Raw genomic sequence first — 22373 nt, 5'->3', positions numbered from 1 at the left:
GTTAAGTATTTGCCGGAAACACGCCTATTCAAAACGATATGATTTACCGCAGTTTAGTATTAGTTGTAATTAAATCTATTGTCTGCGAATCTGTGCACTGGAAGAAGTAGAATGCTATTTACAATATACAAATGGTCTTATGGTGGTGGTGGTGGTAAACAAGTACCGACAACGCTGGCAGTACCGCCAGTGACTTAAGTCCTTTAGATAAATTCCGTTTCCTTTACACGCATCGGCTAACGTGTTATTATTATATTACTGTCTTCTGAGCTGTGTTCTTGATATGTGGGCTATATGGTTTTTATGGTTGTTTTTTTTTTTAGAGGCGGAGGCGTCGGCGTCCTTCTCGAAACGTCAGCCATCGTTCATTTTCGAAACGCTTAAGTACGATAATTATTATTACATAAATCGACAAATAAATTATACGTTATCTCGCGGTGCCGGACACGTGTGCCGGGGTTCGTGTCGGCAACGTTCGACCGACGTGTTATCAAAGGACCACATGATAATATTATTACTTGTGTGAAGTATTAATTTTAGTACATATGAAAAAAATATTGTACGTTTTATCTCGAAGGATTCCAACAGCTATAACCACCATTTACGGGGCGGCCGGGTCCCGTGAAATTTGATATCCGACCAACACACATACACACACTTAGCACACAGTTGTTATTTTTATTGTGTATATTTTTCTTCGGCGAGGGCGTGAGACCGTGATATTTTCTTAGGCTCAATTTTTTTTCTTTTGCCGGTCCTAACAGATTGACGGGGACCGACCTTGAATTGGTATCGATAAAATATATAATATTATAATATATGATATCTGTATCGATTGTCGTGTCGTCGCCCTCGCAAAGAAGCCGAGAGCAAAAAAAAAAAAAAAAATATAGCGAATAATATTGTATTCTTAAAAACCGTATAAAAACGTGATTTAGATGAAATATATAACAAGGAAAACGTCTTATTATTATTTTCGACGTGTTTTGGGTGTTAAAACTTATTAAAAAGACATGTTATCCGAATAGGTAGTGCGACTCCGGTAGTTTTTTTCCGGTGGAAGACACTTCACATTGATTGATTCAGTGTGTGGATATTAGAATAATAAAAAAAAAACATTTTTTACCTAATATCTTCAATGGTAGTTGATTGACGTTTTTCCAAGGGTCAAACCGCACTTTTTTGACGAGGGTCCGCTTCGTGTGTATTTTTTTTTTTTTTAATAAAACAAATTGATTTACCTTGCCTGATCGTTAGTGGTATTTTTTTCCGGGTAAAATAACAGTACACGCCTGACCTCTCAGGTACACAAAATATTCTGATAACTAAAAAAAACGATGTATGTTTTCTCTCCGGGAGCGGCGGGGGGAGGGTTGTGAACTTTCTTAGCCCTTTTAAAAACTCTGAAAGCTCCCTCAGGATTTCAGTATAAAAATATAAACCTTACTTGGAGGCTGTGCCCGATTGGTTTGATCTACCCTAGCCCCCTCCTCTTTCTAGTTGCGCCAACGATTATATTTTAAGATTAATTGTTGTTTTTTTTTTTTCTCTCCAAATTTCCACTATGAACACACCGTGGTGTGTTGTTGTTCATATTATTCGCACTGCGCTCGCTTCGGGGCCAAATATTAGCCTACATTGCACACGGCGGCGTTCTGGCGAAAAAATACTTCCTGTTGTGTGTTTAACATGTAATATTATATATAGTAGGCAGTGGGTCTGTGTGTTGCTCGTTTACCGTATACAATTATACAGATGGCTGCGGGTGTGTAAAACCGGTGCGCCGACAAGTCGTTTGGCCGTTTGGCGACGTTACATCACAATATTATATCCGACAAGGCTACCCGATAGATGTCCATAACCGTTTAGGCCCGAGCTTAAGTAATAGTACCGCACCATTGATGATGATGATATTAGTAAAATATTATAGTAAACAAATTATTAAATAAGCGGAATTTAAATTTTGTCCGAACGGTTTGCCGCGACCGCAGCTTAAATAATGAATAAGAAACTTTGAAGAAAAACAAATTAAATAATAATAATAATAATAATAACCAAAAAAAATCTTATAGACCATCGTATGTCACGTACGCGCCTTGACCTCGACCCAAGTGTCAGTGTACGGATTTTCAAAACAAATGCCAAAGCATGTGTTTTTCAAGTTGTGCTCGACCGGCAATCAAGTATGATTTACACACATCCAAATGAATCCAAAAAAAAAAGGGCGGTTGATTTAACAAAAGCTCTATCGATATAGGTCCAATAAAATATTATAAGTAAACGGTCACGGATAACAATAATATTGAATTCGTTATATTTGATTTCTTGCACAAAAATATTTTTACAGTAAAAAATGGTAAAACTGCCAAAACCTTCCAACAACTGTTACTTCAAGTATATTAGAAAAAGAACAATGGAAAATATGTATTTGTATGGTTTGGGTAATTAATTATTTTTTTTTTGATAACACGAATTCAAATGAAATTTAATTAACATACCAAATAATGAGATTAAAACATTTCTCATGACTCGTGGCATAATTAAACTATTATAATATGTAGACTGTAATTTTATAAATAATTAATTTTTTTTATCTTTTACTTTGTTCTAAATCACTGTTCAAAAGCAGTGGATTTTCAGCTGAAAATAACAATTTTTTTTTATCAGATGTCTTTTAGAGTTTCTTTTTGTTTTAACGTTAAGTTAAGTTCGCTGTACATATATATATGTCATTATATTTTACCATGTTTAAACATTACAAAAACAAACATTTGCCAGCCGTCAATTAAATCTAAACTGTTATATTATTATATGTTGTAAAAATACCCATTTCTTACGTTTTATACAGATCCAATTTTGTAGAAAAAATTGCTGTAATAAGTATTGGGTACTAATACCATATTCATATTTGGTATTGGGTACTAGTAATACCTTTACTGTTGTGTTGCAGTACACGTGTAGAGTATGCTTGCGTTATCAAAGTGCTTAACACGGTTTATAATATTTTTCTTTTGCTTTTCTACCAAAACCGGTGAGCTTGTGCACATGCATGTTGACGACCTTGAATCGTTGCAATATTGCTGTATAAGTATCGACCATTTGCAAAGTTCTACAAACAAAACAGTGTTAAAATCATTAAAAAAAATAGCCATTTGCTAACCGTTGCTCGACAAAACCAAAGTATACAAATACTCGAATGAATAACGACGATTGTACACCGTTCAAATGACAGAGGGATAGGATCATAATACACTCAATGACTTCTCTATACTTATTTACATAACAGGTCCCGGGCAACAATCAATGTACTTTTCCGATGGCGTTCTTTACCGGCGGACGCCCACAGAAATTTAACTATTAACCACGTTATGTATATATATATATATATATATATATATTTTAATGTATAATATCAGTTATGTTTCAATTATATCGAATTTTTCCAACGTTGAATTTTGTTGTTCTCCTACTCTGATTGGCCGAAACGAGTTTTTTTAAACGCTAAAGGCACCTCCCCCCCACCCCAAGTCGAGTTTTGGCTACACCGAATTTGTTTTCAATTGGCACCATCGGATGAGTCACGTGTTAACATAATATAAATAATTAAAATCGAGTGAAACAACACAGTATACATTCAGTGACGTCAATCACGATCGTTCAAGTCACCGCCGCGCCGCCGACCGGTTTGATATTATAATATCATATTATTATTATCTATTATTGTAATTATTTAGCTGCGAGCCAATGCCAATCGGATGAAACGCACCGTGAGGTGACAAATAAAAATGTTTTCAAAAAAGAAAAGCAAAAAAACACCAAGTTTTGCAATCAAAATGGTAGGAAACCGAGACACCGTTGTAAACAAACATAATACACTATTCGTGACTGATAATACATAATTTTATAATATTATACACAGAAGACGCGTGTTGATCGAGTGTTACTCAATTTCCTGTACGTTAAAGCGTAAAACTTATTTCGCATATTACACTTATAAGTCTCTACACCATTTGCGTTTGAGGCGTCTTGGAGGGTTTTACCAGGAACTAATCATCGGTTAGGAACTTCTCACGGTAGTTTTTTCTAATATTTTCAGTACGATTATTGTTAACAGCTTTTGACTGAAAATAGTTTTGAATACTTTAAAATTAAAACCTGGAACAAAAAAATTGTACTCGTCCGTTTTACCCTTGGGAGGGAGGGGGGAATGTCCACTATACCGTTACAGTCAACGGCCGATCAATCGGCGGATGATCGATTGGCAAAATCAACGTCCTATGTGGAAACCGTGTACAAGTCTGTGCACCTGATGTACGGACAATGCACAACATATTATTATTAGGTATAGTTCTGTCGAACAAAGGCCCCAAGAGCACCACCAGCTGCAAGGCTGCAATCGGTCCGGCGCGGCGGCGATTTATACCGAAGTCAGTCGTCACAGAAGCCACGCCGCCGCCAGAGGCCATCGGATAAGTCTTGTTCGCGGTTGTTTAAAAAATACAAAAAATAACCTACTCGCGAGATTAAACGGCGCTTAAAAAACGTGTATATTTTGTATATCTAATATAATAATATTGTCAGCGAAAAAAAACCGGTCTCGCGCGTTTTTCTTCGATCACCGGTGGTCAGCCGGGCAAGACGTTGTCGCCAGTATAATATAGAGATATACACACGGCACTATAGCAACGTGGATTAGCGAGCCGCACATCCGATGATGGTAATATGGAGCATTATTATTGTTAGGATTATAGGCATTATTGTTTAGTTATTCGGGACGGACCGAATAAACGTTTTTGCGGTCAACGCCAAAATCGTGGGGGCCGTTACTACGGTTTTAATAGTCGCGGTTATTAAACAAACAAGCGGGTAGGGTTCGATTTTAAACATTGTATAGATACTACTCGAACGATGATGATGATAATCACAATATAAGATAATAAGCACTACACATCCGCCGAGTACTCCTACGCCGCCAACGCGATTGACTATAGGCTGTGAACCCTGGTTACTACAATAGCCCATGGGTAGGTATATTATTATAATGTGTGTATAATGTGTACATATATTATAATGTATATTCGTCGTCGTTTTGCTGGTTCCCGGTCTTGTCTTGGTTCCGGACGACCGGAGACCGGACACGCCCAGAAGAATTTCACGCAACATTAAGAGGAGGTTGTCTGGTCGATGATTTCTCAATGGTTTTAAACATGTTTAAGCAATACAGATAAAAGTACCTCACAAATAGTTGATTTTAAAGCTGTTAAAACACGTTTAGCGAAACAAATAGAAGGCAAGATGCATTGTGGATAATGCAAAAAGGTTCCCTCAGAAATCTTGTCATAGGTGTCTCTTATCTCTCTTGAAGTGTGTAACTTTTACTGTGCTGCGTGAACACGTTCAGACGGACAAAAAACTCCCCTCCCTCACTTATGATTAGGGTTGTGTTTTTGTTTTAAAGAAAAGCGAAAAGCTCTAAAAAAAATTGTCCGCTCCGTCGCAGTAGTAGTAGGCCTGGCGGCGGCGCATAATAATTATTGAAAAAAAAACCTCCTGTTGCGTGAGAACTGAAACCGAAAACCTGTTGCATAATAATATATATATATTGTTTCAACGAATCTGACAAATAAACTCTATAGTATTATAATCGTGATAATTATAGCGAACCGCTCCGGGGTAAAAAACGCGAACCATTGTTTTTACATGTACACCGACACCAAGCGGGGGAGTATTAAAATAATACAATATATTGCTGTATTGGATTGCGTTAATCCTCATATAAACATGCGATGATACACACACGTGGGATATGATTCGAATAACCTACTTACACTCTTAGGAAAAAAACATAGGGTGTTCCGCAATAATATTGTTGAAGCACACAGCTGCGACGCGACGCAGCAGCTTCTGAGGAATGGTCTGGAAACGGAGAGATTTTTTTTTTTTTTAATTTCCGCTAAAAGACCGTGGGTTATTGTACAGGCTTTCGTCGGTTTCCTATTTCATTGTACACATAATGGTTCATATATAATATGTATATCTATTAGTACAATACAACAACAGCAAGGCGATGGCCCTCTCTGCGGATATAGCTCTATATTTTAACGACCTCTTCTCTCTGGAGCTTTTTCGCCCAGCTTTCGGGATCGACCGGGATTTACAAAATATATATTAGCCGAGTGTGCGAACCTAACCAATACAGTGTGTCTGCTGTTCCTGCTCTCGTATTTATTATATATATATATATATATATATGGTGTGTCTGTAGACATTGCACGTTCTTCGGTCGTCGTCGTCGTCTTAAGTACTACTACTGCTGCTGCTGCTGCTGTATTTTATAGCACTACATCCGTTTCACATACATGGAAACGACTGGTTCCTTTTATGCGACGACCGGGGCCGGAGCTGTTCTTTTTCTCTAATCCCTCGGAAGAAACGACCGACAACAGGCCGCAAGCCACGCCGGCGACCGCACGTCCTTTTGTCGGTTGTGTAATAATTAACAAGCAAAAAAACCGTCCTCGCTGTAAACAAAACCTGTTGGATCGAAAGGGGCGAATTTTCTCGTTTGTTTTTTTTTTTTCTATTTTGCGCATAATCAAAAATCTCCGTCAGCATTGACCTTGGCGAATACAAATATTCACGTGCCCGGAGACACAGCTACTAGATAATTTGGTTTATTATTTTCGACGAGCACGCGGCCGTCGCAGGCGCTCAATAATAATATAGTAATTCTTCTATAAATGTATATACATATATGGTTATTACACGCGCACACATATACTACTAATAAAAATATCATCCGTGTGTTTGTATACGATAATATTGTATTATACCGTACGCGTAGGTATATTACTCTTCTTGCGTTTGTCTGTCTGTTTGCACGCATGTCGAATTACAAAGACTGGTACGACCGCGGCGGCGTCGACATAAGAAAAAGAGAGACAGGCGTTTACAGCTGTTTGTTTTGCCGGCTACTGTCGGCGCAGATTAACCGAATCATTAAAGTCGTGTTCTATCATAGGGGTTTTCTGAGGTGTTTTAGGCTCTTATGCAGTTCTAATCCCGAGGGCACGTGGGGCACGAGCTCAGGCGAATAATACAAGTTACACCTTAACGTTCTTTTTTTTTTTGGGGGTTTTCTTAAAAGGGCTTCAAAACTCTGTACGCCCGAGGCGAGCCCCTGCACAGCCCGAGACTGCCAAAACCCAAGCTCGTCTTCCTCCCCCAAACGGGTTTGTCCGTTGCATTTTATTGTTGCCGGTCGCACCCTATCCGTCCGTCACGGACTGATTCTGTTAACCGCACCACGGTCTAATCAACGAACGGTTTATAAAGATCTTTGGTTTCTCACGTGTCTGTTGGGTATTACGTGTTTTCGGATTTAAAAATATTGTATTTTTTTTTTTTTTAAATTATTTGTCACAAATTTCTTGGAATACGGTAAAGCGTGTGATTTTCACACTCTATGCCGGTTAAGTGTGGCCCTCGTAATCCGTTTCTCTATCGATGACTAATGAAATACAATCGAATCAAATTAAAATAATATAATGTAATGATTATTGCTCGTTTGACGCCAACAACACGCGCTGTTCGTGTGTGTGTTATTCGATATCGTACCAGTTATCCCGTGCGAATACTTGGCACACCTAACACAACTGTTAGGTTATAAAAAAAAAAAAAAAAATACGGCCCCTTTAAAAAACAACGTCATAATTTTTAAAAAAATACTATTAAAAATATTCAAAGTGAAAATTTCCTTATTGTACCTACGCCTAACAATACAATAAAATATATTTTTTTATGACTGAATAAAATTTTTATGACTTCGGTGATAGTCGCAACATAACAACATGACATTACCTGTAATAATAATTTCAATGTATAAACAAATAAAAAGTATATTATTTATTTAATGAAGAGCCGAACGCAGTAAGTACAGTGTGCTACAGACGAATGTAAACAATACACAAATAAATCTACCAATACATAAATTAGCTGGGAACATCAATTAAAAACAAAGTACAAATCATGGAAAAATACATGAACTTCGACGGTCAGAAGGCTATCTCTAATATTAGTAAGGATCATGCCTTGTTTATTATGGGGTGGATTTCTAGAGTTGTAGGAAGTATAGAAACTGTACTAATTAGGCAAAATAGAAAATTAATTAAAAATATTACAGATGTTTTTTTTTTTTGTAAGCTTCCTGTAGTTGCTACGTGCTTTTAAAACAAAAATCTGGCTTGAAATTAGAAAATATGTGACAAGTACGTTTACGGGTCAGCTGTGATTGTAAAAATTAACAAGATTGTGAGTTCATGAAAACGTTATAAAAATTATTTTTGTGGCGGCTACCATTTCAGAAAAAAACAGCATCATTTTACTCGACCAAGTAGTAGACGGATAAAACAATTTTGAGGGGAGGTATTCTAAATTAACGGGAAGGGGCCCACAAAGAACATTAGAACAAATATCATCGAAATTCCTGGGATATCTTTTTTCGCCATTCCGATACTATCATCACACACACACACGCGGTCGCCGTTCGGATGTATTTCAACACCAAACTTTTCCGCATACCAAACACATGCCGTTGCTCGGTCGGTCGCAGGAAAAATGTCCACACACAAAACTGGTTCGCTGGATCCACGGGTGTGCTTGGCCGGCAAAACCGTTATATGCTCGCGTGTGTATAATATTATAAGTAGGTATATATATATATATATAAGTATGCTAATGTGTGGTGTGTGTGTTTGTATCACATCTGCCGACCGCCGATGTCATCCCCTCGTTTCGAAAAAAAAGCGCTACTATTTTTTTTTTTTTTTATGCTGTGGCGTTAAACGCCAAGAAGTCGAGTCGTCTTCGAAAATACGGATCACCGGTTATGATCGACACCGTTGTTCCGACTTGAGACATTCAATATCCCGTGTTCCGGTCTACCGGTTATCGCCTCAGCCGCTTAATTACACACACACACACACATCCGCCTCCGATGCATAATATAAGAGTGCAAGGATACCGTGGATACCTCCGGCCCCCTTATGTGATGACGGTACACGTTACGTTGGATTGCAACGACCCACAAGTCCTATACAAGACTATATTAAGGCGCGTTCGATCCAATGCATTTTTGTTGCTCAACAAACGCGGCGAATTAGTACACCGCGGTCGTTGCCAGATAACTTAGTGCTACGTTTATTTTTATTTCAACGAATCTCTCACTGAAAAAAATTAACGTAGCTATTTTGAAAAGCGGTAATTTTAAGTTTTTAATATCCCGAGTGTACTAACATATAGTTAAATGATAGGAGGAACGGACGCAGAGGAGTTGCATTAAACCGTGCATTTGACCTCGCCGCTGAGCAGTTAACATAGATACTTCTGCAGTTATTTTTAATTGCTACAGATCTGTCGGTGACATCCATGCGGATCCATGTCGTTTCACTATCAGCCATCTGATGTAATGTTGTTATCAAAATTATTTTTCGTCAAGGGTCTAGCGCAAAACTATAAACGACGCGTTAAAAGTAACTTCGTTTTCTTATGTCGAGTTGAGTCTAAATTATGCGCTGAAGGTTGAGGTACAAGATCTGAATCTCTATTGTTTGAGGGCGTTGTTAACAATTATTACACTTGTTATTAAATTATCGTTCTCGCAGTACTTGCGTCACGGTTGTTTACCGCCATTGTGTATGTAGGTATATTTTGCGCACTACGATTCTTGTTGATGTTTTTAACGTTTTTTTACCGGACGTGTGAGGACTACAAGCAGAGTTGTGCAAATTCCCATTCGAATGAAACGTTATTGGAATAATTATTTCACAATTTATTCCAATAAAACATTATCCGAACGACTTTTACTCGTATTATGTGTTATCAGGAGCGGATACAAGGGGAGGGGGCTATGGGAGCTAAAACCCCTCCCTTATGTACTTGAATTGTATGCATTAAAAGTGAATTTTTGTTTTTTATAATACAATATGTTTATTTATTTTACTATGTAAGCTTTAAAAACTCTATGACTATTGCTTACGTGTATTTGAAGTGATTTATTTTTTCTAGCCCCCCCCCCCTAGATCCACCACTGTGTGTTATCTAGTTGATTATTTATGATAACGCTTTATTCGAATGATGATGCACAACAATGGCAAAATGTATTTTTTTTTTTTTGAAAATTGCAACGAAATGATTGTTTTTTTTTCTGAAATCGCACGGTCGCTTTTGATCCGACGTCGGTACACGTTAAAAGGACAAACAAATACCTACGATGGTCTTTATTATTATTTTTTTTTTTTTTTAAGACATTCGCCATATTTTCCACGGAAACGCGTTAATTGTGCGCGGTAATTACACGTAATCGTTGTATACATATATTATATTGACCGGTAGGAGTCACCTTGAAAAAATCACACGAAATTTCGCAGCGACAATTATATGAGAAATAAAATTACAAAGCCGAAGCGCAGCTTTCAAGGTCAACCGTCTATAATTTATTTGCAATTTATTTTTCGTTTTGCTCGCTAAGAAAATGAAAACAAATCGTTAACGATCCTTTAATCGGCCCAATTTGCGCGCTTGCCCAATAGCTTCCACAACGAGTACCTATTGTCCCAGAACGACCGTTACAGTGTTTTATGTTGTCTCCAAGGTCAAAAAATAAGTTCAGTCGAAATACGAGAGTGACTTAAATCCGTATATATTTTTTTCTCGCACAAAAGATGTAATATAATTTTTTGAAATATAATGGTTTTTTTTTCCCCTGCCCATTTAAAATGTTAATTTACCTCGACAAACGTGCTGTACACTATAGCAGTCGTGTGCGTGGATGAGTTGCGAGAAAATGTGCGTGTATAGACCAAGGTCGCCAATTCGAGCGATACCTACCCATTTGTATTGTATTTATCGTACTATTATTGTATGTATACCTGCCATTCGGACGGCGATATGGACGTCTCGGGACAGTGGTATAGAGATGTATTTCACATAATATTAATATTATGTATACGTCATGTTACGTGCGCACGAAAAGCGATGAAGAACAGGATGTTGTTGTAAACATGTAAAAAATCGTACAAGTGCTGTGAGGCCTTTGGCAAACGACAGTTTAAGGCGCAGGGACCGTCCGAGTGTCACGTTTCTTCCTCGCCCGCGGAGACCCAGCAGGAAGCTGCTGCTGCTGCTGCTCTATTAGATCATTATAATAGCGCATAAGAGATGTATATCTCGCATTGGTCTTGCGGATTTCCGAGAACGCCGAGAAAAAATTCTACAGGTTTCTTATCTACCTCTCTCTCTCTCTCTCTCTCTCTCTTATCTTCAACGTGTGCAATGATTGCGTGCTGCAACAGCTCCTCGCCAAAGCCGCAGTCATTTCCAAATCGTATAGTACCTACACAGTACGGTCGACATAGACACTATAATAGTCTAATAGGTGGGCGGGGGACCACAGGTCTTCAAGAATAATTTTTTTTTTAACTGAAATGGTGATAAAATCGCTTTCGAATAAACATATAAATGATACTCGTAGAAACAAACGAGCATCGATAAAAAATCACCGTAAAGGCAATAGTTGTATTTTTAGTGTATCAGAATATATTTAAGTATGTATAAATATTTTATACTTATTTATGTAAGTTTTTGTGAAACAGAATATAAAATTAAATACGGTCAAAGTGTGATTTTCCCATTTTTTTTTTCTTTTGGCGGGGGAGGAGGGTTTATTTGTTTCAAAAAGTTTAACTACAAATATTTAAAAAGTATATTAAAGAAAAAACATGGTGACTTTTATAGTTAACAGTTAGATTAGTCAGACTTAACATAACACCTTGTACGGTGTCACGCGATGGGCACGATAGTTAATAAGTTGATGTTTCTTAAGCAAGTTCTCTTTTGGCTCGAATCGTTCGGGATCAATGCGGCGCTTGCGGCCGTCAATCGGTATCTCTTCCCGCGGGTTCAGAGCCTCGCGGTCACGGTCAAGGAGGTGCTGCGCCGATATCAGTTAACGTTACAACCGAAGGCCGTTCTAACAGATTTGTTTTCTTTCTGTTCACACAGGTGCACAGGCTTGCCCAATACGAAACGTATTTCCAGAGTTTGCTGGACGATACCAGACCGGAACATGGACGAGGCGCCGAGTACCACGACCTCTGTATGGCCAACAGCACCGTCAAACAAGTAAGACTACCAAAAAAAAATATTTTTTAATCATTCTTCGTGGGCGTGTGTGTGTGTGTGTGTGTGTGAGTGTTTAAGTGCACAACATTATAATATTTTTATTTCTGTCGATATTATAGTCTGGTGTCGATAAAAAAGAAAAAAAAAATTGTTAAAAATACAGAGAACAGAGACGGTGGCATTGTGTCGGCAGAGAGAGACCCACTTTCTTCGTGCGCGGTCTACAAAGAATAATACAAGAACACTTTTTCTCTCGCCTACTATGAAAATATCATTTTCGACTGAATAATGGTCGCTCATTGTAGAGACCTTTGAACCGTTCGTTTTTCTTTGATAACAACGACCCACTTGTATTATGATTTTTTTTTTTTTCTTGTCGTTCGGTCATATTATCCCACAATAATGGCAGAGCTGTCTGCTGCGGGCCGTGTGCGCGTTTCAAACGGATCTGCGGAGTGTGTGTATTTTTTTTTTTTTCATCTACTAAACCCATTGATAATGCCGGTGGTATGCGTTTGTCTTGTGTCTTGTGTGTGTGTGTGTGTATGATATAGCTGTTGATCTCTATCGAGGGCCGGTTCGGCGTTTCGTCATTGTAACCGCGCGCTCCAATTCGAAACGAATAATTAATTATGTTATTAATATTATCGTTAAAACACCGGCTAAAAACTTTAAAAAAATTCAATGATTAAGTGATAAAAAGTGTACCTACACGGTGTGTATATAATGTGCGTTACACCGGCCTGTGCAGAACTCGAGTAAAATGTAAACGACACTACTGCCACACCCAAAACTGATAAATTGCGACGGGGGCTAAATGTGCCAAGGCGACTTGTATGTACCGGTCCTGCGAAATGCCACAATGACCATATTCGTCTTGAGTGCCTCCGCTTCTCAGCTTAAACGATTATGCACGACGAGGAGGCGTTATAAAAAAAAAAAAAAGTGTCCAACAGTAATATTGTACCTACCTTTGAGTTTGTACAATGTAAAAATCAAATAAAACCAATACCATCTTAGCTATCGCGTCCAAGCTAAAATTACTGCTGCCATATATAAGCATTCATTGAAGAGTTTTGAATTGTACGCATAAGCCCTAAAATCAGTGATTTTACTTAAAGCAACTGTACTAGTGGCTATGGTAGTTTGAAAGTGACGCAAACAGTAGGACTAAAATCAGTCTGTCTAATTAGAAGCCAAAAAAAATACCGTTCGATATATCGTGGTGATAACATATCGATGATAACAGTATCTTGAAAACAAAAAAAACAATTTTTATGATAAGGGGTAAAAACTTGTTTTATCATAATACAGAGTACCAATACTGGTCATAACTAGTATAATAATATGTTAGTTCATCTCTTCATATTATTACTATTTGAGTTGGACCAACTATGTTACCTATGCTTTTCTCGCCTCCCCGTCCTAGTTAATTCCTGCACACTTGTTGCCTGTTGGAACGATTTTCCCAGCGGATTGAAAGACATTTTGGAATGTTCCGACAAAAGACGTCGTAAGCTGATATTGTGTTCTATATATGTATATATATATTCAATTCGTATGTTAATCGATCAGAGATCGGACGCATCGCTGTGTGTAGTGTTTTTTCTTGTGATTTGTCTAATTTTATATATTTTTTTTTTATCCATCCTTCATTTTGTTTCTCATCATTTATAAAAATCGGGTCTATGCCACAGTCTTGGGTTCGCCGCGGTCGAATCAAATATGGCGTCGGTGCACTTAAATCGTAACATATTATCATGGGTTTTTTTTTTTTTTTAGCTAATGTACTTACATGTAACGCGAACTGTCGTATCGGTGAATACGATCCGACCACAGCAATATCGACGATATTAAATTACCGCTGCCGATATACAACAAATCATTATAATATAGCGTTCGCCTCCTACGCGTTTTAAATGATTTTCCATATCTCGTTACGGTTCGCTTGTATAATGTAGTATAATGTACATAATATTATTATAATATCATACACTTAGCTGGCGCAGTAGGCAGTGTGCCGGGCGATATTAATTTATGCGCGTACCGATGCTAGTCTAGATTGGCTTGTACAACCGCGGCGATGACGACGATATTAATAATGATTTTTATACCATGTGAAAATCTACACCCTAAGCAATCGATCCGACGACGTTTACCTGTGCCCGCAAGTCCATAAAATATCAGCTAGTCGAGATCAGTGAATGAGCCAAGTGCGTTTGTCATATTTCCTTGGGCCTGTAGAGGGTCCTCTATATAAGCCGTCGGCATCTCCGGTTTAAGATTTTCAATTAACTCACAAACGCCAGAGGCATTGTTAACACTATTTAATTGCCACCGATAGCCCAATGATCGTAGGTATTATAGATGTCGAATCGAAACTCGAAAGTTGGCTTCCGGCATTAGGCGTAGACATACAATGTGTGACGGATGAAAAAAAAAAATCGATTTTAATTAGTCGAATTAACAGATTATTATTTTTTTTTTTTAATTGTTTGCATTGTGTATTGTATACTAGGAGTAATTTTGTGTATGCTGTACGTTATCGCAGTATGTGTGCTACGGGGTGTTTGTCTTATCCTGTGTATTTATTTATAATGTTTTCTTTTGCAGACTATAAAACGTGTTCACGAGCAAAGCGATTTGGAACGAATTCAAGATGTATTCCCCAACGACTTCCTCAGGCTTTACGATAAAGAAGCGCTCACAATGGTAAGTATATTATTTACATCTTGGAAAATGTCCTAGAGTATAAAAATAACCTGCGCTCGCCTTTACATTTTAACATGGATATGATTTACCGCTGGGCGGTCTGGAATTTCAAAATTTGCGTCATAGGCTCTCGGTCACGACTTTTCAGAGAGTGATAGAAAACAACTGATAACGGATGCTGACAAAACATAGCTGATAAAGGATTGTTGATAAGATTATAGTTTTAAGAGACAGCTGATAAGAGATTAGTGAAAAGAGAATCTGCTAAAATCTCCTGATGAGAGAATAGTAATAAGCACAGATATATAATAAAATAAGGTTCTAATTCCCACAAAGATGGCGGAAAACGGTAACTTCAATTATCTCTATTGGCGGCGTATAGGTACACATGGCAATCTAGTTTATTAAATACATCTGTGGTAATAAGGGACAACTGATAACGGCTCCTGATAAGAGCCAGTTGATAAGAGGTCAGTTAGATTAAAGTTGGATTTGGATTAAATAAGTTAGATTAGGTTAAAGACAGAAGGAAGGAGAAGAGTATTGGATAGATCAGGGAGGTGAGGGGAAAACATATCTATTCCGTGTTGTTTTTTTTTTTTTTTATGTATATTATGATTTATGACCATATTATTATGAACGGTTGAAACACGGTTTCGGTATTGTGTTTTAGAAAATGAAAGGGTTAATCCGAAAGAGGGGTGGAACGGGAACGGCCGCTCTTCGGCGGGCCCTGTCGTCCAAGTCTCTGCGGTCGGAGTCGCCTCCCAGCACTCCCAATAAGGTCAGGAGCGACAGTCCCAGGAAATTCATCATGGAGTCGCCGGTGCAATTCATAAACGTGAGTGTGTGCATTTTCTTAAGGCAAAAAAAGAAACTCAAGTGCAGCTGTTGTACTTAGTGCAAACCGTACTTAACTCCCCGTATATATACATATGTCTACAGGGTGTCCATTGCCAGGAACGTCACCTGTTCTTGTTCAACGACCTACTGCTGGTGGCCAAGGCGAAATCGGGTGGCAATTTCAAGCTTAAGGACAAGGTGAGGGTGTCGGAAATCTGGTTGAACGACACGCCGGCCGTCTTGGACGAAGTGGCCGAAATTCCGAGGTCTTCGGATACGTCTTTCGTCATCGGATGGCCGACTACCAACTACGTAGCAGTGTTTAGGTTAGTAAAAAAAAAAAAAAAACATTAAAACATTAATGGGAAAAACGGTCTTGGATATCCACTACCGAAATATCATTGTGTTTTACCGTTGTGTTGTTGTATGCGGCGGGGTGCGGTCTCAGCGGGACCCCGCCATCTCACTCGTCATTAGCGAGGGTCTTTGAACCGGCCATTGTGCGACAGTGATCCAAAAACCATGTATAATCTCTCCTATGAGCATCAATTTAATAATAATAATAATAATAATAATAGTGTGCTCGTCGCCCAGAACACTATGGGACAAACGGGTATTGTATCGGAAAGGAGGTTCGCTAACGGTACCCGTGTGTATGGGTCGTGCCGACTTAAATGACTATCTTAATTAGACAAAAACGGCTTATTGTATTCGGCCGGGTTATCCGTAGGTAACAGCCGCCGCCATCGTCTTCTTCGTATGTGCACATGAATGTGTAATTATTATTATAGTGAATGATAATTTGCGTATTATTAAATCATTGAACGTTCACGGATGGGCGACGTAGCATCGTCGCTGTATTATAAAACATTACAAGACGGTGTCGTCTCGGAGGTTGTGCCAACAATAAAGTTATTAACACCCGAAACGCATACAGGCTCGACACGTGTGCTTAAATTATGTTTAACAGATGCGCATTTCATAAATTCCACTTAACGCGTACTCGAAAACAAGGTGTCCACGATGATGCACTTACAATTAAAAAAATAAAAATAAACGGCAAATACTTACATCATCCCCGGACGATATCCACGGCGGTGGAGCTGGTAAATATCTACTGAAGTGTTCACTGTATTGTTTTAACTGTTAAGGTCGCGTCCTTGAAGGCCGCAGTCATTATTAAAAAACCGTGGGAAATTCTCACCAATCGTATAGTGTTCTTGTCCAAAGAGACTATAATTTTCCATTGTCGAAACTATTAAATTAATGCAAAATTAGTGCACACTCCGATAAAATTTAAACAAAAATACCGCTTCTTAAAGGAAAACGCATGAAACATCTGAAAATCTATCCTCTAAGTAATATCCAAATTCCAAACGAGTTGTATCGCCAATGTTTTTAGATTTATCAACATTTTTCCTATCTCTCCGTGTTTGGTCAGTTGTCAAGTGATTCCGGATGATCAGTTTCACATCCGAGCTAATATTGCATAAATACATATTATGTTTATTTAATTTTTTTGCAATTCTCGCCGATTAACGTCAATCGGCAAACAATAAATCAGCCAATTGGTTTTCGATAAAATCATTTTTCTTTTATTTAATCTTGGCATCATTCCGACGTTCAGTTTATTATAATATCCATGCCGCCGTGGGAAAGCGATACTTTTTTTGTCTCCTGGACGCAAAATTAAATATTATCGTTTGCCTTGAACACCACAGTCATTTGTCACACGAATGACCAGATATATTAAAATATTTTCTTTGAGTTTATCGAACACATCTCTTGTGTTATAGTAGGTATGTGCGTAGGATTATTAATGGTGTACACGGGTGAGAAAGGTTGTTGCAGATCATTTGACGGGATAAAAAAGAAAATCGCACATTACACGGCTTTTTGTCGATCTCAAATCGAAATTCGAATAATCTTAACACACATCAGCTGCTTATATCCATTTTAGTTAGTTCTCTCCGAGACTTGACGGATAGTAGTAATCGTTTATCAGAGTCTGTTTCTACAATACTAAACAGTTTTGAATCGGCCGTTTTTTTATCTACTTAACTATATTTTGTTGTTTACGTTTTATTTTTTTATATTTAGGTAGGTAAAAAAAAAAAAATAAGTACCTACTATTCTATTTTCCTCTCGATAGTAGGTACGTGTACACCTACCCACACTCTCGTCCTTTATCTATTGGCTTTTTTAAATTTTTTTTGTTTATTTTGCCAGTATCAGCAGGTCAAATGTCCAATCTGTCGCCTACCTAATCTTTGAATATTATTATAATACATGGGACGACGGTGCCGATTGTGTTAGTTACTTTTTTATAGTGCCAAGACGCGGTTATGCTATAGTCGTGTGGTTGAGTTTGTCGCTTCCAAAGTCTACTGCGACTTTTTATCGTTATGATTTTCGACCGTATAAAAAAGTTATTGTCGTTTATCGACGTTAAGTTAACGTGCAAAAGAAAAAACCACTGTGTATTGCCTTTCGGCAGTCGATTCGGTTTAAATAATGGCAATTATATTGCCCGCGACGAAGAAACCAATCCGTAAGTTACATAATGATGTTTTCATTCTTATTGTTTCCCATTAATTTGCGACCGTTTACGATTGGTTACGAACCTAATAATTAACGTGATACACATTCAACAGCTTCAGTATTCCCGGTAATTAAAAAAACGTGCAACATATTTTTTAATGTTATCGAAATGTATTATACTATTAATCTTTTTAGAGACTTTGAAAATAGGGTGGAGGGGGGGGGTGGGAAATTTTACATACGGAACGTGTTTATCGGTAAGAATTTGTTTATCTTAAATTTTTCCGCGCTAATCTCAATAACGTGCCGGATATTAATTAGGAAGTTGACATTTTTTTTTTCCTATTTATAAAACCGGCTAATGTGATCCGTTCACCCGTGTCCGGTCTCCGTCTCATTTGCCCTTAATCCGCATGTTGTGGAATGTTGTGTTAACTAATAATAATAATAATGATTATGCATTGTCCTACTTTTTTTTTCGCTTATAATTAGGTTAGGTGGGGTGAGGACTGAGGTTAAGTTAGGTTAGGTTCCGCGGTATTCGGGAGAAGTTTGTTAGGCGGTCTGGTTAATGTGAGATGGACAAACCCCCAAAGGAAAAGATGTGATTAAAATGAACATTCTCAAATTTTATTCCGTATTTTAACATAAATCGACCCCCCCCCCCCGCCCCCACTCACCTTCGGAAAAAAGGTCTTATCGCGCTTGCCCTATCTAAAATGTGGAAAAAGTGAAAGACATAAAAAAAAAAAGTCAGGAAATATGGAGAGAGAAAAAAGGTCGTGTGACCTTTTTCGCCGTTTAAATTATTGTTGATTGTTTGTTTAACGGTATGTTGTATAATGTTACAGCACTCAAGCTACTAGGAATTTATGGTGGTCGAAATTGGTGGAAGAATCGCAAGAAGAAATCCGAAAAGAGCCGCCGACCACTAACATTCAAGTGTTCTACCAAGATCTCAACACTGGAATAGAATACGTGAGTGTAACACTATATTGTACAGCCGACGGTATTATTATTTTTAATATCGTCATTAACAAACAAAAAAAGCCTCTCTCGCGCGTGTGTGTGTGTGTGTGTGTGTGTGTCTACTAATAAATCAACTGGGTGTTCCAGTGTAAAACGTTTTCAATCGGTCCGGACGAGAGTGCCAAGGATTGTGTAAAAATAGCCTTGGACCATTTGGAAATGCGAGACGTGGACCCGGCACAGTTTCAGCTGTGGGCCAAGACGCCCAGGGAAGAACCTCCTTATCCGCTGTTCGGCCACGAGAAACCCTATTCGGTCAAGCTGAGCTGTCTCAGGGACGGACTTAGCGCAGAAGAGGGTTTCGACCTGGACCACTGCAACAACATACACGACCCGTTGGCCAGGTGTCATTTCATCTTGAGGTATTATTATTATTATTATTATCCTATTATTATTATTATTATTGATCGTTCACTCGATACGGAAAAAAACAACCTAATTGATGGCAATGGCGTAACTAGAGGGAGGGGGAGGGGGGACTAAGGAAGTTTAGACCTTTAAAAAACTGTTTTAGGCAAAAGCTCACTCAGAATTTCGGTAAAAAGTATAAACCTTATTTGGGGGCAGTGCCTGATTGGTTGCCGACATGTTTTTAGAGTGCCGACGAGTTTAGAAGGACTTAAACTTCCCTAGCCCCCCCCCCTTATTTTGGCTTTTGAAAATAAGGGAATAGCGAAAATCCTATACTATGGTTAGGTCAGGCCAACATAATATGTACAATTTAGTGGGAAAATGTAGATGTCATTTTTTTTATATATGTATAAGTTAATAGATTTTAATTAAATTCAGAAAAAAGTAGATTATTTTGTTTTTGAATAATGGCGTTTACAAACTTTATTACCTAGATAACACTTTTTATCCAACTGAAAACTCAACAATAACTAATCGAATAACTTTCAAACATAATGTACAAATAATTTGCAACTGTCGTTTTCCAGTAATTTGTATTTTTAAACATAATTTCGTAGAAAAATATCTAATACACATAATATATACAAATAAAAACATTATCGATAGTGAAATAAGATATATTTAAAAAAAATTCTCGCTTCATTTGAACTATTTTATCACCAAGACGTTGTGATCTCGTGTATAATTCAAATCTCTAATCGATCAGATGGTTCGTTAGATACGATTGGCTATGGAATTTTTATTATTTACACATTTTAAATAGTCGACTTCTACTTTAAGATAATAACGCCGTATAAAATCGAGACATAGCTATTTTGTTTTATATTGGCACAATATGTTGTATAGCTGAAAAACATGTAAATCCGGTTATACCTAATGACATAGAAATAGAAATATAAATACTATTTTTTTTTTTTACCTTATAAATATAACGTAACAAATAAATAATAATTAGATTACGAAAAATAATAAATTTAAAGAGAAAAAAAATTCAGTGACAAATTTATCATTATAAAGTGTTGCTTAATTCTATAAGATATTATAGTGTTTTTTAATGCAAACATATTATTTCAGTTCAGTCGATTTAATTGAATATAAATTATAAAATATTCGAATATTGTTTTTTATTCGATTAATTCCTTTTCAAAACTATTCGATATCTTTTTTTTTATTCGAATAAGTCGTTAAAAAAGAGTTATTTGAATAATTGACTACAGTGCAAACTACTTAGAAAACTGATTATTATGTAGGTGCCATAAATTAATATTCATTGAAATGCGATTGATTAATAATATGATTTTTGTTTTTATTTTAAAGTGTTGTGATAATATATTGCCTTAATTTTGTCTTGAAATAAATTACCACTCCTCTAGGCTCTAACTGACTTTCTACTAAAAAAATATATATTTTAAATGTAGCCTTATTTTCAACTCTATTATCTTCAATCTAATTTTCTTATCTGCAACGATAAACATAATATTATTATAACTGCGCTAGTCGTATGTTGAATCAAACCTTATTACCTACATTTTACCAACATAACGGTTTTCGTATAATATAATAATATATCTTAATAATTTATGTAACAAATTTTTAATAATTTATTATCTAAAGTTTGAAACCGTTTTAAGCATACAACCTAACGGCTAGCTTTACTTCCTTAATGTGTCATCATACTAATTATCCGGAATCGTTTTTCATTTGACATTTTCGTTTGGTTTAGAGTTTACCGATGTAAGAAAAATACTTAGAAATATAGAGCAATTTTTTAAACAAAAAATTAGGTACAGTTGAAAAGTTTATAATATATTGTTTTTTTTTTTGAAAATTGTATTTAAAAATCCGTAATCGTCAAATCGAATATTATTTTCACTATATAACAGGTTTACCAACTTCCAACACGGATGTTTTCTATTATAATATTATTATCAATATTAAAAAATATATAGACTTTATTATTAATTATTATTATTGTAAATGTGTGAAAAGCGGCTTCTTACCTGTAAATATATGTTGGTTAGGTATTTCGCGGTCCCTTATAATATTAATATACGTATAGCTAGCAAGTTTGTGTTGTGCGTGTAGTTATAGAAATTCTTTGGATTTTTATTAATAAACCGCCTTATCGGTTATCAGGATTTTCTTATTTTTTTTTTCGGCAACGAAACAAATAACAATAACAATCATAATTATTACTTGGCCACTTACAAGTTACAACCGGTCACCGTCATTTGCAGCTGTTGTATAACTTTCATAGTGTTCATTTGCCAACGCACGTGTTTCGATATGACCAAACGACAATTATTATTATTATTATTATTAATTAATGTTAACGCGCCGTTGAAATGTTTCTGTCATCTTTTTCCATAACGAGTACCTAATATTATTATATTATATCAAGTTTACGACATTTACAAGTTTTTTTTTTTGTTTTACATATAATATTTATACAGTCGATAAAAATGTTGACGATATGTTCTCAGTTTGCAGGTGATATTAATTTACTATTATTATTGTTGTATTATTATTCTTAATCGCAATGCTAAAGACCAAGTTAGTTTGATAACCCTTAACCGTCACAATATTTATTTTTTTCTCATGTCAATTCTTAAACAATAACACAATCTTTTTTTTTTTTTGTAGCTTACCTATACAAA

General features: G+C 36.8%; 1 protein-coding gene across 3 annotated transcripts in view; it reads left to right on the top strand.

Annotated features, from left to right (window-relative positions):
- Nucleotides 1–22373, top strand: part of LOC126847021 (rho GTPase-activating protein 20-like) — a 187524-nt gene that overhangs the window by 162137 nt on the left and 3014 nt on the right. For all 3 annotated transcript variants that reach the window (XM_050586973.1, XM_050586974.1, XM_050586975.1), the window contains 6 exons: nt 12061–12180; nt 14794–14892; nt 15566–15733; nt 15838–16061; nt 19128–19254; nt 19393–19667. In XM_050586973.1, the coding sequence (XP_050442930.1) occupies nt 12061–12180; nt 14794–14892; nt 15566–15733; nt 15838–16061; nt 19128–19254; nt 19393–19667 (1013 nt within the window). The remainder of the gene's footprint in view (nt 1–12060; nt 12181–14793; nt 14893–15565; nt 15734–15837; nt 16062–19127; nt 19255–19392; nt 19668–22373) is intronic.

This window comes from Adelges cooleyi, unplaced genomic scaffold (genome assembly GCF_023614345.1).
Source record: "Adelges cooleyi isolate 19-005CV unplaced genomic scaffold, UGA_ACOO_1.1 ACOO_flye_CR_arks_rails_tigmint_CR_PRNA_9, whole genome shotgun sequence".
Lineage (NCBI taxonomy): Eukaryota > Metazoa > Arthropoda > Insecta > Hemiptera > Adelgidae > Adelges > Adelges cooleyi.
The sequence above is the reverse complement of the archived record's forward strand: the minus strand, read 5'-3'. Positions and strand labels throughout refer to the sequence as shown.